The 16,707-nt window shown below is 39.9% G+C and overlaps 1 protein-coding gene across 1 annotated transcript in view; it reads right to left on the reverse strand.

Moving 5' to 3' along the window:
• Positions 1-1,444: 1,444 nt before the first annotated feature.
• The window catches only part of FAP (fibroblast activation protein alpha), a 72,477-nt gene continuing 57,214 nt past the window's right edge, over positions 1,445-16,707 (reverse strand). The window contains 6 exon segments of the mRNA XM_054723064.1: positions 1,445-1,819; positions 3,407-3,480; positions 3,743-3,815; positions 4,287-4,351; positions 5,384-5,483; positions 13,426-13,480. Coding sequence (XP_054579039.1) covers positions 1,718-1,819; positions 3,407-3,480; positions 3,743-3,815; positions 4,287-4,351; positions 5,384-5,483; positions 13,426-13,480 — 469 coding nt within the window. The 3' untranslated portion in view covers positions 1,445-1,717.

The raw sequence follows: 16,707 nt of genomic DNA on the forward strand, positions 1-16,707 counted from the left end.
CTGGAGGCTTCTACATGGGCAAATGGCACAGTTAGATTTGCCTTTCAGACATTGCCTCTGTGACAGTGGGAATGAAGGCCTGAGGTGAAGACCACTTACTGCGTGGTGATGTCAAATGCATATCCCACCACGGCAGAAAACAAGTGGGAGGAACAAGACTGGCTATTACTTTTGATTGTCCTGTTGTCTCTGACTGGTGGTTTCTCTCCTCTCCCTGGCTGGAGAGAGTGAATGATGAGGAAATTATGAGGCAGTCGTATGGGCTTGCTTCAGAGGCTGCTCCACGCGGAACGGGAAGTGAAGGTATTAGCTTCTCTCTGACGCTCAGGGCACCTGCAGCTGCTGTGGAGGAAGGAGGCTGTGGCCAGCCCTGAATCTGTGAGGGTGTGTCCAGGCCCCCTGACCACCACCAAGTACCTGAGGGCTGAGGTGGGACCATCTGGCATGAGTGGGAGGCATGATTTCAGAACACAGTGGGGGTAAGAGTGCTGGACTAAGAAATCTGAAAACTCTAGAGGAGTCTGTTCTCTGACCTTCGAGGCCCTTCCTGCTCAGTGTTCTATGTCTGCGTTGGTTCTTCTGGCTACAGAGCCTGAGAGAAGGCATGAGGTTCTTCTACCTGCGATTGGGAAGAATCAAGCTAGGGGTGGGGAGACATCACCCAGGGCCATCAGTGCCGGGAAAGATGGCAATGAAAAGCGCCCTAGGCACCGGCTGCTCGGACACTTCCAACGTTCAGTTAAGAAGTAGCTTCTGCTGACCTGGTGGTGCTGTCTGTAATTCCGTGGCAATCACGGAGATGGCGAGCTGCCCACACATTTCTCACTGATGGGGACAGTTCCTGGCAGAGCACTGCCTTTGCGATTTCAGTCATTATGGCTTTTTTTTTTCCTTTTTCAAAATGAACTCTATAGCGTAGAAGTCAAACCCCAGAAAATCTCATAGACAGAACATTTTCCCTTTTCAGCTATTGATGTCCATTTTATTTAATTTTGGGGTTCGTTTAGGCTGGTGTGGTTTAGCAATCTGAAGGCAGTTACTACTACTAATTCAAAAAAGGGATACAAAATAGGTATGTTTCCAATTTTGATGCATCTCTTAAAAGGAGCCCAAATGCAAAATTCTGACTATGCTCTTAGCAATGACGAGGACGTCTTCTGGGAGACACGCAATAAACTTTTCCTGGAGGGAGCGCATAGGCGCAACATCAGAGTTCCTCTACAAGCGCCTCTCTGACTGATCTCTGCACAATGCTGTGGGTACTCTGACCCAGCATTAGAGTTCTCATGACAAAACATCCCGCTCTGCCTCTGGATTCTCCTCCGTCAACCAGCCACCCTGATATTACGCATGCCCTTGCCTCGCAGAATCCCTTGTTTTCTGCCATAGAGACTGGAACCTGAAATCCATGAGCGCAGACAAGATAACAGCATTTGAACTTCTGACTTTATTTTCCCCTCAAACAGGTGCTAAAATACTGTGTCTGAAGCAAAAGGCATGGCTCCCTTTTCTCTTCTTCCACAGAGTAACAGAAAAATGTAAACGATATTTCCATTGAACCCCCGAGTCCACCTAATTTTTTTGCCAGCCATTCGAACAACATTCCCTTGTTTGTTTACACCAACATTTAACAGCATAAAGAGTAACACAAGCAAACAGTCTGAGGCGTTTATCTGACGTGTTCAGATGGTGATACCGGCTTGTATCAGCACCGTTTTCAGTCTGACAAAGAAAAACATTGCTTCAGGAAGTGGGTCATGTGGGTGTACAAGTGCTTTGTGGATAGGCCGGATATGCCATGGTTCTGGTCCGAGTACCACTGAAACACAAAAGGAAGAAGCCACCTTATTCCTGCAGCCACACAATGCTTTGACCTTTTTAGGCTCTAGGACCTGGTTAACTTTTCTAATATTGTAGTTGAAATTCTACCTAAGAACACCCGAATACACAAATGTAAGCATTTGGAGGGGAATGATTTAAAGGTCTATTAACCTTCACTACAATTTCATCTACTTTAAACTATAGTTTAGATCTCTGTGGCTAAGCGTTGCCAGGGGCCAGCGTCCCCGGGATCAGGAGGCACGGATCCCAGAGCTCCTGTGCTGGGTCCATTGCTTTGCTCGTCTGGAGCTTGGTTTCCTCATTTGTAAAATGAGAGGGTTGGATCTGATTTTCCCTCAGGTTCCTTCTAGCGCAGACATCCCGTGAGGCTTTTAGTCTCTGACTCTAATTCCTTTCTGTGGCAGAAAATCACGTATCCACATAAACATCCTTTATAGGAGTTAAAATAGTATCATTTAAAAAACCAGACATATGATACCATAGATTTAAACTTTATTGTTGGAGAGATGTTGGTAAGATTATTGTTTTCACTAAATAAAAGCGGCTAGTGGTCGTGATGTAATACTATGAACTTATAAGTTGAATTTACCTTGGGAGGTGGCAATAAAAAAAAACAAAAAACAACTAGCCCGGCTCGTGTGGCTCATGGTTCAATTGCCAGTCAGGGCACATGCCCAGGTTGCGGGCTTGATCCCCAGTGTGGGGTGTGCAGCAGGCAGCCCATCAATGATTATCTCTCATCATTGATGTTTTTACCTATCCCTCTCTCTTTTTCTCTGAAATAAATAAAAATATATTTAAAAAAAAAAAAGACTGGGAAAAATTTCACCTTTTGTACATTATTAAAAAACAGACACACAACAAATTTCCGAAAGGTGGGGGTTTCCTTTTCTGGATTCTGTTTAATATAAGCAAGTGAGGAATAATTTAGGCTTCCTAAGAGGGGGAAGGATAGGCATTAGGGATGGTCTCTCTTGTGTTGGTTTTTACATAATTTTCCTCTGTTTTCATTTCCCATTCCTCATGCAACCTGGATTTTACAATGAGCTCATTCAGTCATTCACTCAGTGAAAATGGGAGTCCCCTGGTGGGCCACACATATGCCAGGGCCTGAGGACACATGGAAGGAAAGATTCTCTAACTGAGTGGGGCCGCATGATGTCAGGGAGCCTCGGGGTCTCTGATAACTTCCTGCGCTTGCTTCTTACAGAATAAACAGAATCTTCTAGCTGCTTTGGGACTCTCAAAACCCTATATGCAGGGACTCCTAGCATATAGGATCACAAAACTATTGGATGTGTGAGCTAGGTAATCTAATCTTGTGGATGCCTTTATTTTATACAGGACTCAACCGGGACCACCAGAGGGGCCAGGATTTGCCTAGTGTCCTTCAGGGAGTTAACAAAAGATCAAGATTGATTTGCTAATGTTATGCCTACTCTACCTTTCCGCCTGTTTGTCAGGTTTTGTAAAAAAAAATAAACAATTAAGAATTAAAAATAAGATTCCTCCTTTTAGCTTAGGGGTCTAAGGCCGTGAACATGAATGAAAGGAAATTATGTACCATTGCCTGGAAATCCACTTGTGCATTAACCAGAGCTTTAGCAATCTGTGCTGAGTTTTGAAAGTGCACATTATCTGCAACAAAGAGAGAGAGTTAAAGTGCTGTTAAATACCAGAAAGCGCAGAGTGACAATGTACCGCCTGGAAATGAACACCGACAATTATCTAGTCATGCCGTTGACATTGTCAGCAGTGCGGAATCACACTCGTTTATGGAAATGCCCCTGACTCTTAGGTACTGACCCTGAGCACAGGCATAGGAGGATGCTTAATGTTTCTTAAACAAAGTGATGCTGGCTCAGTATTTTTATGTGTAAGAGTCTTGCTTAAACCTCACCATCTGCTGTTCCGTGGATGAGAAGATAGTCTACATTTCTGAAATATTCTGCTCTTGCCATCACAGTTGAATTCTGGAAAAGAGGAAAAATTAACATTTTAGTTGCTGCAAGTTCTAATAGAAAACCAGCTAAATCATTGTGCAATGGACTTAGCACCAATACTGAAATTATGTATTGCTTTGGTTGATAAATATTTAAGAGTCAGAGCAACACATTTTCTTCATCATTTGCATTACCTCCATCTGATTCTTGGTTTGAAAAACTGAAAGTTTATGTGTCATATGTTACATATGAGTGAGACCTTAGGCATAAATGATGCCTGCTCAAGCTGTGGAGGGGTTGGGGGTGGGAGGGAGGGTGGAAAAAGAAAGAATAAAATCCGAAAGGAGTGAATTCCTTTCTAGTGAGGTGTTTTGCATCAAACAAAAGATCATCATATTTGTTTGGGGACCCAGCAAAAGTGAAAACTCTGAGTGACAGCTTTAAAATTATTGTGCACATCTGAAATAAGTTAATGGCCTAAATATAACAAAAGGTTCTTACTTTATAGTGCTCCAGATTATCATCCTTTGTTGGGAGACCCATGAATCGCTCCGTGTAGATAGATGCTATAAAATATACAAGAACATGTTGTTTGCAGAGGGCATGTGTCGTTTCATTGACCCATGAGACCCCCTGGTTTGAGAACTGCTCCTCAGTTCTCCCGTGCGCAGCTGCTCAGGAAGGTTCTTGCTGTCCTTCACTGCGATGCTCCACCCAAGGCTGTTGCTCTACAATTTCCCTCCGTTGGGCTAGCGAGCGAATGGAGGAGGAGATTATGGAAACGGGAGCATCTATCATTAGAAAGGGCTGATTCTTAGCTTTTTCACTTCTACCCAAAGTGTGTCCGTTGAGGGAATGTTGAGCTAGAAATGACCCCATGGGATGACCTGATTTTATTTAAAAGAAATCACAAATGCAGCCACTTGTATTACTCTCCTTCGTGTCTTAAATAACCTGGGATAGACATCTGTTCCCCAACACACATATACATTATTTTTTTTTTTTCTGAATAAGGATTCCCTACAAGTCACAACTGTCTCATTTCTACCCCAACTTAGGGACGAGGGTCTGATGAGAGCTAATTTTTGTAAAATTATTAGACTTCATTCCAAATAGCCACCTGCATTGATATGAATTATAAAAAATAGGCAGCAGGGGAGGTGTACTTTTTGAACAGATAGTTATCACTCTGATCTCTGGAGCAATGGAGCTGGAAGCTGCAGATTGTGGTATAGACATGAATTACTTGGCCTTCATCGGACTTGGTATAGGATGTGCTTAGAAGCCAGCTATGCTGCAACAGTGTGTCTGCAGAAACACAATTAGCTCTGATTTTAAAGGTTTGGTTAAGCAGGAGGAGCAATATTTATTGAGAGAAGATATGTTGGATTTTGGAAAAGTCCTCTCCACTCTAAAATGTCTTTAATTGTTACAACACGATTATAATGAATCATATAAATAATCTTGTTTATACATTGTATTTCCCCGGTGATGCTGGGGTGAATTTTACTGCATAATTTGTTTTCCTAGCAACCTCAAATATAGAGTAATTATGTGTTAAATGCTTTGGCAGCAACATTTATGAAATGTTTCCATACCATAATATTCCCAGCTGGAGACTGGAGCTACCGCTATCCCACATTTGAAAAGACCAGTTCCGGATGCAAGGGCCAGTGATGAAACATAACCACCGTAGGACTGTGGAGACATTGGTATGAGTTAGTCCCACATTTCCTTTCACAAATTCTCCTCTATATTTTTTACAGCAACTTTACTCACAATAAGTGCTGAGGAGAGCTGGGGAACATGGATTAGGGCAGGTTAAATGTCTACCTTACACCCTTGGCAGCAAGCCCCACCAGAGGTGACTAATTTCATCCCCAGTAAATGACAAATACTTGGCGTGTTGATCAGCACATGGTAGGAGCAGTTTAAAAGATGGATATAATTGTAATTTTTCTGCAAACATTTCTTTTTTCCCTTCTCTCTTCTATATTTTTCCAACCAGGGCCTTGCTACAGCAAAAACAGGATTTGACTTAAAAGAAATGCACCAAAAAAGATTATTCCCAAAATGTAAATGCAAGCTACTTCCCATAGTTTGCAAAAGTCCTGTGAGGCAGAACTTGTATCTGTGTATTTACTTATTTTCATAACAGAACAGCAAGGGAAGGACGTAAGTACCTTAAACCATTGTTTAAGACATGGCCAGGGTCTGTGTATAATGTCATGTTACATATTCTGATTTAAGGATTTCTGGCAAGGCAGCTCAAAGAAGGGAAAGCCACTAGTGTTTGAAACATTTTTACACACCCTCTCACAAATACAATAGAAAAACAAAGAAGTACACATGGAAATACAAATTTCAGAGTCAAGAGCAGGTTAGATTTCATCACTTTTCTTCGCTAAGAATCAATAGGTAATTCAGAAAAGGGACTCTAATAACAGAAGGAGCTGTCTGCCCATGTCGCTTGGAAACATGAACCTTTTTCTAAAATATGAAGAAAGAAGCAGAGCATCACAGTAAGGTCGCATCTCTCCCTGATCTGTAGGCACAGCTGGGAGTGGTACTTCTCCTGGAAACATGGATTAAGCAGTGTTCTAGAACATGAAACACTCCCCCGCTTCACACACACATGTGTGCGTGCTAGATTAGGAAGTGAGTCGTGGTGCTATTCTTGCCCCAATGTTGGGACATCCCCACAAGACGTAAGAGGTCAGTGTAAGCCTCCAACTAAGGACGCACCTTGTTCTTAAAATATTATTACCACAAATTTCTGGAAATCATTTTCCTCAGGTCAGGAGGGATCCTACCGCCTTTTGGTACAGAAAAGTCTGTCTTTAGAGAGAGTGAAAGAGTGAGAGTGAGAACTCTACAGAGCAAGACCAGATGGATAGACAGACAGACAAATGTGACAATGGCAGCAGGTGAGTGCCAGGGCTCTCATATGAATCCACAAAATACATGCAAATGGGAGAATAAGCTAAGCAATCTTGCTGAATGCAATAGTTAAAGAAAGAACTCTCTACCTAGTTTACAGTTTTATGTTTCCAGCTGCTGGGAGTTTTACCGAGACCCTTGACTCTGAAACACAGAATAAAAGAGGCAGTTCTGATTCTACCATGGGCTCTTTTTATTCTACATGGAGGAAAACTAAAACATGTTGCAATAGGGGAAATATATTTTAAAAACAGAAGAAACACTTGGGCTGCAAAATCATTTTGGTAAGTGAAAATCACTATCAAGTTCAAGCTTTCACCTCTGATGCCCAAATGTTTTGTTTTGATGAGTAGGTTAGCAATAAGTATTGTTGAAACAGATGATCTTTCCTTCCTTTTTAATTGCAGGTTCAATTGAGAGTAGGGTAAGCTTAAGTCCATTAGAAAAATCATTGTTGCTTATGGTTTTATTGGGAAAGTGTGTTCACTGCAAATAACAATCCTGGGTTCTGCCTCTCCTCTTCTATGCTTCAGAACAGAAAATAGCATGGAGTGAGATTGGAAAATTGAAAGCATTTGCATAGAGCAAAAGGTTTTTGAACATTGCTGTTCAAAATTTTAGAAATTCTTAATCTGTATCTACTCAGGGATTAGATAATAGTGCTGTATCTAAATAAAATGTCCATGTTTTCAGGATGAATAAACACTGTCTCTAAGACTGTGTGAGAACAAAACTACTATTGTGGCAACACAACAAAAGAAGGTATACTTTAAATTCTCAGGCAGCCTCGCAAAGCTTATTCCTCTGTACAAAGGAAGAGGGGAAAAAACACCAGAGTTAACTTTTTTTCTGCTCTCCCATGGGTGGGGCTCCAAGGCAGAGTGGGTGGCTGCCACAAGAAAAGAACCCACGGAGCAGATTGGCCATGAGAATTCTAGAAGTTTGTCCTTTGCACTTAGACGCCTTGCCATTTTGCTTAAATGAAGGATGTCTTTAGAACATTTTTAGAAGGGCACAGAATTTTTAGGGGTTTATGGAATATTCTTATGTGAACTATAATGCATATTGGAACATTTTATCTACAGGCAATAACAATGAGCTAATGTTTGTATGGCCAACCTATTGCAAAGGTCTTTGCGGTCCCACACAATGTCTCCCACCTCCCACCTCCCACCACATCCCACCTCCCACCTCCCACCACATCCCACCTCCAACCTCGCCTTGCTCACTGCCCATCTTCATGTTCTTTGAACTCTCCAAACATGATCTAGCCCCAGGACTTTTGCAAATGATGCCACTCTCTGCCTAGAATACTCTTACCCCAGAAATCAGCATGGCTTACTTCCTTCTCATTTTGAGTCTTAACTTAAAAAAAAAAGGGGGGGTGGTTCACCTGTCTTTCTAATCTAAAAACCAATCAACCCTGCACACCATGCTTCTTTCTTGCTTTTTTTTCCCTCCAGAGCACTTAACATCATTTTAATATCCTAAATATTTTACTTATTTATCTTGCTTAGTGTCTTTCTCTCAACCATTCCCAACTCCAGAAAGGTAGAGATTTTTATCTGTCTTGTTAATGAACATATCCCCAGCACTGGGAAATATGACCCAAAACACAGAAGGGATATATTTGTTTAATATATGACTTTCCTATTAATTCATCTAACCCTCCCAGTGGTGAAGAAATTATTGCTGAATTTCCTGATGAGGAGACTGAGGCTCAGAGTCAACTTAGCGTAGATATATACTCAGTAAGCAGCAGAGCTGGAATCAGCCCCAGGACACCTGGATCTACAACCCGTGCCACTTCCTCTGCATCCCTACACTAGAGCAAATGCTTTGGGGGCTTTAAGGTTAGAATCTAATGTAGTCTCATTAGAGGTGCATTTGTCCTACTTCTACATCGTTGATCACACATAGCAATTCAAATTGCTTATAATTAGTCACTGGAAGAGAAAGGAACTAAGATTAAATCATGAACTAATGCTTATTCAACACCACCTGGCTAGGCCTATATTAACAAAGCAAATCCCACAAATGAGGGTGTTATTCTAATAATTTAGGCAAAACCCCCACTGTTCTTCAATCATCAGAAAATAATTGCTTCAAGTTTTATCCGCATAAACCAGGATTTTGCAACCTCAGTGCTGTTGACATTTGGGGCTGGATAGTTCTTTTTTTGTGGAATCTGTCCTGTGCATTGTGGGATAGTTAACAGCATCCCTGGTGTCTCTTCACTGGATGCCAGTAGTACCACCCCAGTTGTAACAACCAAAGATCTCTCCAGACAGTGACAGATGTCGTCTGAGGGACAAAACTGCCCAGTTAAAAACCTCTGTCACAGCAGACACTTCCTAGGCACAGTACTGAGGGCATAGTGGATAATAAGCAGCTAAAAACAAGACTGGACTTTGGTTTGTGTAAGCCAGAAAAAATGAAAGGGTAAGATAAAAATTCCTCCTCTCCTCTTCTTAATCTGGATAGTGGAAGGAAACAGGATTTGCAACTTATTGACCAATTGACTTCAAAAAATGTTGTGTGGTTAACTATAGTACATTTCTCAGACCGCTAGCATGCCTAAAACTTCATGGAATCAGAAACTTCCTTCCCAAATATGGAACACAATAATAGCCAAATAACCCTCATGGTCATTCTCAGTGTCTTCCTCTTTTCCCTCTCCAATTTCCCATACCATAGAAGAGCATTCAGAGCTATGACCTCATCACACCCCCTACTTCGCTGCCTAAATTCAGGCCCTTGGTATTTGTTGCCAGTATTACTTGCTGCCTCACTCCTTAGCCCACTCCCTCCCCGCACCACAGACCATCCTTTACTTTGTAGCAAGAATCTTTCTGATACACCAATTCCACTCTCTACTGAGTTCCAGAGCACTTCTCAAAGAGGTATCCCTGGAATCAAATACTTTTTGGTAATACTGTATTACACAAAATTTAACAGGATTCTTTTTTTAAAAATATATTTTTATTGATTTCAGAGAGGAAGGGGGAGAGAGAGAGAGAAACAACAATGAGAGAGAATCATTGATTGGCTGCCTCCTGCACACCCCCTACTGGGGACTGAGCCCGCAACCCAGGCATGTGCCTCTGACTGGAATTGAACCTGGGACCTTTCAGTCCACAGGCCGAGGCTCTATCCACAGAGTCAAACCAGCTAGGGCTAACAGGATTCCTTACTACTCCTTTCCAAGAGCCTATAGGCTCTATTATTTAGAATATATGATTTACCAAATTATTAGACCAGAGAACCTTTTCTTGAAAGGTTTCTTGTCACTAATAGAACACATTTGAGGAAACATTGACTTATAGGGTTAAATTCAATATAAACAACATCATCAATGTGTGACATGGCCAAGTATTGTGCTAAGCATTTGAAAAGAAAGCTAAAGAAAAGACAAAGTCCATTCCCTTGATGAGCTTACATTCTTATGGGAGAAACCAAGAGACAGACAAAACATTGTAATTCCTGTAAGAGCAGTATAAAGATCTATTGGAGCACAAAACATGTCATATGTGATTTAGGTCTTAAAGAACAAGTCAGAATTATCCATTGTGGGTTGAGGAATAGATGGGGAATGGAAGAAGAGAGTGGACAGGTACAGGGAACAGGACTAACAAAAGCACTGGAACAAGAAAAAACAGACATAAATCAAACTATTCAACAGATGCCAGGAAAAGTGAAGAGAGATGAGACTGGAAAATTAGGCTGCAACCAGTTTGTCAAGTACCTTGCATGCAAGGAAATATGATTGGGCACTAGAGTGAGGTCAATGTAATAGAGTGAGCCCTATGAAATATATAAGCAGAAAAGCAACTTGGTAAGAGTTGTGCTTTGTAACAATAACCTCATTAGAAACATTGAAGCTTGTAAGTCCAAAGCAGTGAGGCTAGTTAAGAATAGTGAAACTGGTACCACACAACCAATTGAAATAGTTAAACTGGTACCACACAACCTATGGACCATAGACCAAAAGAATCAGCCTTACCTGTTATCCTGTTAGAAATGCAAAGCCCAGGCTTCCACCTGGAGTACTGAATATAAATCTCAGGTAGTAAGGTCCTGGAAAATGGGTTTAACAAGTTCTCCTGGGATACATATGCAGCCCAAATTTGAGAAGCTCTGGCCTAAATAACATGAAGAACTATGGCAATGTCAGTGGGGATGATAAAAGATTTCAATGTTTGAAGGTAGAATTGACAGAATTTACTAACCAAGAATGTTTGGAGTCAGGGAGCAGGGAAAGTTGAAAACAGCTCTGAACTTAATGACTTGGATTACTAGGTGTGTGATGAGGTCCTGAATAAAGATGAGGACTTGTTTTAAAGTAGACTACTACAAGTTTAGCTTGAGCAAGTTAAGCTTGAGGCCCCTGTAAGACATATTCAAGAGGTGATCAGCAGGTATTTGAAAGGTGGAGCTCAGGAGAAAGAAGCAGGTTAGTGGCAGGGATCTGGCACTCATCATTATCCTTGAAATCACATGGGTTTCCCCAAGGAAATGAAGAACAATGAGAACCAAACTCAGACCCAGAGAAAACACCAACAATTAAAGAATGAGTGGATTGTAATGACCATAGAGACATAGGAAAATGAGAAGAGAAACATGTCACAGAGCCATGGATAAAGCCCATTCTCCTTTATGTGGCCTAAAAGGACTTCAGGTATCTGGCTACCTATCTACTCAGATGCACCTACACCTTATTCATCATATACCTCATATTTTTAAAATTTCAGAGATTCCTAACTAACTCCGGGTCCCCCCATAGGCCATACTCTTCGTTACCTTAGGACCTGGGCAATGTTGTCTTCAGTCCGCCTGAAATGCCTCTTAACTAACTTCCTTTCAACAAGCTCTAATTTTACCTAATTTCTGAATCTCTCCTGAGAGCTCACAGCCAGAATTAACCACTCTTCTCCCTGGTGTTCTCCACAAGTTTTATCTTTCTCAACACTTGGAACATTTCCTGAGCAATTCTTTTCTTACTCTCTGTGTTCTCTACTAGAGGTCCACGGAGATAACTTACTCATCTTTTCATCCTCTAATGAACCTAATAGAGGATCTAGTTGAGATCCACTAACATTTTTGTACATGGAAGGAAGAATGAATGAGTCAACGATAAGATGGGTGGATTAATAAATATGAATTGGTCTTAAACTTAAAGAACTAATAAAAGCAGTACAGTGTTAAGGTCTTTTTCCTTCAGGAATTCCCAGGTCTTCCTGCTGATTTTAGGGGCTGCTCAAGTGTTATATCCCTTAGCAGTTCACTCATTTCTTCTCCCACCTCACAATCACTGTCATGTTGAAAAGTAAGCAATAAAGGGGGCCTAATACACAATTTCTTCCAGAAGCATTGCACAGATATGGTGAAAATCTCTTATTGAAGAATTTCAGACTGATATACATATATTTTTGGGTGATGAGTGGGTTCCTAAAATCATCCCACATAGATGGTTCTCTACCAAATTAATACTTAGAATGTTCCAGAAATGAAAATAAATGTTCCACTTTATGGTTATTTCAAAGCCTACAATAAAAGCATAGTAAAATTCTAAGAGAAATGTTAATGATTATATGTGAGTATTCAGCTTGAAATTTGAATCTTTCAAAGCTTTACTTTAGAAAACTTCATAAAAATGGATGGTAGGAAGGGTCTTATCTGAAATATTTCACTCTAAAGTATTTTATTTATTTACACCCTTTGAATTTCATTCTGTTTAGATACTTAACATTTGATGGTTTTAAGAAGCACCAAATGGCCTGAAGTAACAACTTTCCACAAATTCACAACAGCTCTTCATCTGGTCACTGAGCTGAGATTTGCGCTGAATTCTGCAGATTCCCTTCAATATTGGGTTTCATTCCCTCCATCGTGTGCAGGCCGCTCTCACAGAAAACAGCCAAGAAAAACAACGCAAGCACAAATGGCTGCAAATTGACTTGCAAATGTACAAATTCAGACCAAAAAGTGAAACAGGAAATCTTTCTTGAAGAGTAATTATCATAATTTATAGTGGGCAAATTAAATCCTTTCCAATATTTCTCTAAACTTTTTAGTGGCTTCATTTCCCATAACTGATAACTTTTGCTACTTCCTTTAAAAGACCTGCACAGTTCCTTAGAAATGGGATATTATTGTCAGGACCTATAACTAGCACAAATTAACATTAGGTTTGGTAAAAAATTTTGATTACCCTGCTGCCTCCAAATCAAACAAGATATGACCTGGATAAAAAAGATACTAGGGAATTTATATTCTGAATGTTTCTATAATTTCAAACTTTAGCTTAGATTTTCATAAAAATAAAATCATGAAATATAAAATAAAAGGTATGTATTAACCTGAATATGACAAAGGAAATTCAACCTCAGATAAATATGATTCAGTCCAGTAAAATATAATCTAATACCAAAAAAAAACCTAAGTAGAAATGTGTTAATCATGAGTTAATTTGCTATACAGGGAAGAAATGAAATGATTCGGGGGGAGGGGAGGGGAGAGGGGGGAAGCAACAAACAATTATAGCCATTACTTTGAAGCCCAGATTATTAAAATTGTTTTCATTGACAGATTAAATTATGTTGCAACATTAACATTTCATGAGAAATCTTATAAGCGAACAACTTAGAAAATGATGATTGCTGAACTGAATAACAAGCATAAAACATATAAAACAACTCACCCAGCCCCATATGGCTATTCTTTTTTCATCAATGAAACCCATTTCTATGAATTTTCTAAAGTAAAAGAAACAAATTTTTAGAATTTTAAGTGTGTACACATGACATTTACTTCATTACACAAGCATATTTAATTCAAAAACTTAATAGAAGCGCTACATTTTCTTTGTTTAAACACATGCATAATCAGGCTGCATTTACAAATAATTAAAAGAATATTATCATGTTTTCTGCAAAAGATAAAAGGATCCTCTAGACTCCAGTGTCCATCTATTGAGTAGTGCTTTTCAGGGCTGGAAGGCCTCACATCCTAATTGTGTGGGTGAGTTATGTGCAACTCAGAGAGGTCAAGAGACAGGCTCACAGTAACGCAAGGGGTAGTAGCACATTGACTAGGACCATATTTCCAAATCCCCAGCTTTTGAAAATAATATTTTTGTTGTTGCTTTTTAAGATTTTATTTATTTTATCATGCCCTTGTTTGCTTAGATGCTAATGATAATCACCATCTCATTTTTGGTCACATCCATCCATGGGAAAATAGTCATCCCTCTCCCATTTCATACTTCAGTACCCTCAATTTATCATGGTATGAACAATGATGTGTATCTTTTAGCACATGGACATGATTCAGTTGAGCTCCATCACAGAAGAGCCTCCATTTGAAAACTATTTTGAAAAGAAATCTCTCCTTAGGAACAAGGGGCATGCTGAAGGGCAACCTTTAAAAGTCATGGGAAGCCCTCAGAAATGTAACTTTGCAAGGTTGGCGCGTGCGCGCGCGCGCACACACACCCCACACACACACAACTCTCTATCCCTCTCTCTTCCTCTCTGTAAAAAATCACACACACACACACACACAGAATCAGGCTGCATTTACAAATAATTAAAAGAATATTTTAATTATTTTAGGCTAATTTATCCCATGCCCCCTTGAGGGCTGGTGTTCCAGAGCAATTGTGATTTATTTCGGGAATGATGTGATAAAAACTCAGGAAACTCTCAGAGAAACAGAAGCAGAGGGAGAAAAAGGCAAACTGGACGAGCCATTGCAGAGGCCAGGATGCAACAATAACTGGAAGGAGAGGAGGAGACAGAGTGACAGATATGCCTCCAGAAAAATACAAATTTTTTGTTCCTTTCAGCTATGTTAGTGCTCTTTCTGGCTCTTCTCCTAGGGCAGGATGGAGTGATTTTCATTAGTTGAAACAATGAGCTTCTCTACAGTGACCATGTTGCTCGTTGCATTGATTCGACGTGTACATCTCCAGTGCGCAGAGGAGTTGGGTAAATGCCCGGGACAAACAGATGGGAAGAAGACCCATCAGTCACAGCTTACCCAACACCGACTTTGAGGGACACTGAGGAGTGTACAGGGAAGAAATGCAGTAGCAAATGGAAAGTTGCTACCTGTGTGGATGCCGATCATGGTAAAGCAGAGAAAATGTGCAGACAACTGTGGCATTTTGGCAATTCTTCCTCCAACTTCAAAAATCCAATGAAAGAAGCAAAGGTTCACTTCCTTTGTTAAAAAAGTAAGCTTGCCACTACTGCTTGAAGACAGTTCTGAGCCATAAAACCAATCGTGATTTTTATGATCTCCCAGAGGCTAGCAATCATATAACCTTGCATCTGGGGTAAAAGCAAATAACAGGTGATACATGCGAACAGGAAATTTTTAACAGCTCCCTTCCTAGGTTTATTCTGAAACGATGACGTTTATAGGAAATGATAGCGCAATAGTTAACATGGAAATGAAACATTAACACTTAATGTGGTGGGACTAGGTTAAAGGTTACCTAGATAATATGAGCAGTTTGGGACCAACAAGGCTCTATAAAACCTCCCTCCAATTTCTAAAGAGCTTTCAGAAGGGTTATCAGAAATACTGTTGATAATGTGGTTAAATCAACAAAATGTTAGTAACAAATGAAAAAGCATGTTTTTCTAATTTGGGATGCTGGACTGAACTTTACAACTTTTCTCTCATAAAAAATGGCCCTAGACCAAAGGTCAACTTGGAATTCTAGTGATCAATTATTATTCTATTTTAGAAATGCTCTTATTGATACCAAGTATAATAGTATGAGATATTTTTTATCACATAATTCTTCCTTATTATTAACCTCAAGTTATATAAAATTTCCAAATTGTGGGAATGTAAAATATGTCAAATATATCCCAAATGAGCAGAGTTGACTCTATATCTACCAGAATTTTTGGCTCTCACATATGTAACACTTGCAGAGAAGCCCGAAGAAAGCAGGTTCCAGTTTTACTTATTCTTTGACCTCACAAGCATCTCCTTTGAAAGATTTCCTTTGTGTAGTCAAAAGTTGTGAGGTTATGCATTTTCTTTTTAAACTTTTTTTTCCTGCTTTTCTTTGTTAGAATCTCTTTTTTGACCCTGACTAGAATTTACTATTGTTTCCAAGCATATACATATGATTTTATTTTAGTATGTAAAAAATTTAGCCAGATTGAATTTTATAAGAGATTCACAGGGTCAAATTTCATTCTTTTGGGGGAGATAATTTGAGGGCTACCACAGAGGGATTGTAATCCCAATTCCCCAGGTCAGGCATTCAGTGTCAGATTCCTAAAACACTTCTTGGGGAAACCTGTGGTTGAGTTATTTCCAGGATTATCATTATAAATCTATCCTTTTTAGCTTTTGTTTTCTCAAAGCATTGAGTTTCAAGGCTTCCCTGTCACTTATGCAGAATAATAGTTTCAAGCAAAGCCAAGGCCAGCCCCAACTGGCATCTTCACTGTTGCATAGGTCCTTGGTGTGGACCACATAACTATCTCTTGTTCACAAGGGTGTTTACTGAAAGTTTTATTGAACAGCAATGCTGTCCCTTTAGAGTGTAGGTGGTTTAACCACTTTACAAAGATTGTAAGTACATTGAAAATAGATTGTAAACTGCACAATTTTATACAGAGTGTATTTCAATGGCATGCATTAATATTTGATCTTGTTGAATGGCTGAGTAAATGAATGAACATATGCCTGATCTGTAGCAGGAGACCTTCTTTAGGTTCCATTCTAAAAATAGTTCACTGGAGATAAAGGTAGCCAATTACTGCCACTGGTCCACCTGCAATTCTAAATGCCAAAGACATTTATTTATGTTATTGTGAAAATCAGTAGACTTTTTGGCTTCTTGTGCTACATGTTGAACATCAGAAATAACAATGTTTTTTAAGGTTTATACATGGGCTGCAGGTTTAAATTTCCATTCCATCCAAGGGACACCTCTTAAGAAGCTATCTGTGTT

The sequence above is a fragment of the Eptesicus fuscus genome, chromosome 11, assembly GCF_027574615.1.
Source record: "Eptesicus fuscus isolate TK198812 chromosome 11, DD_ASM_mEF_20220401, whole genome shotgun sequence".
Classification (NCBI taxonomy): domain Eukaryota; kingdom Metazoa; phylum Chordata; class Mammalia; order Chiroptera; family Vespertilionidae; genus Eptesicus; species Eptesicus fuscus.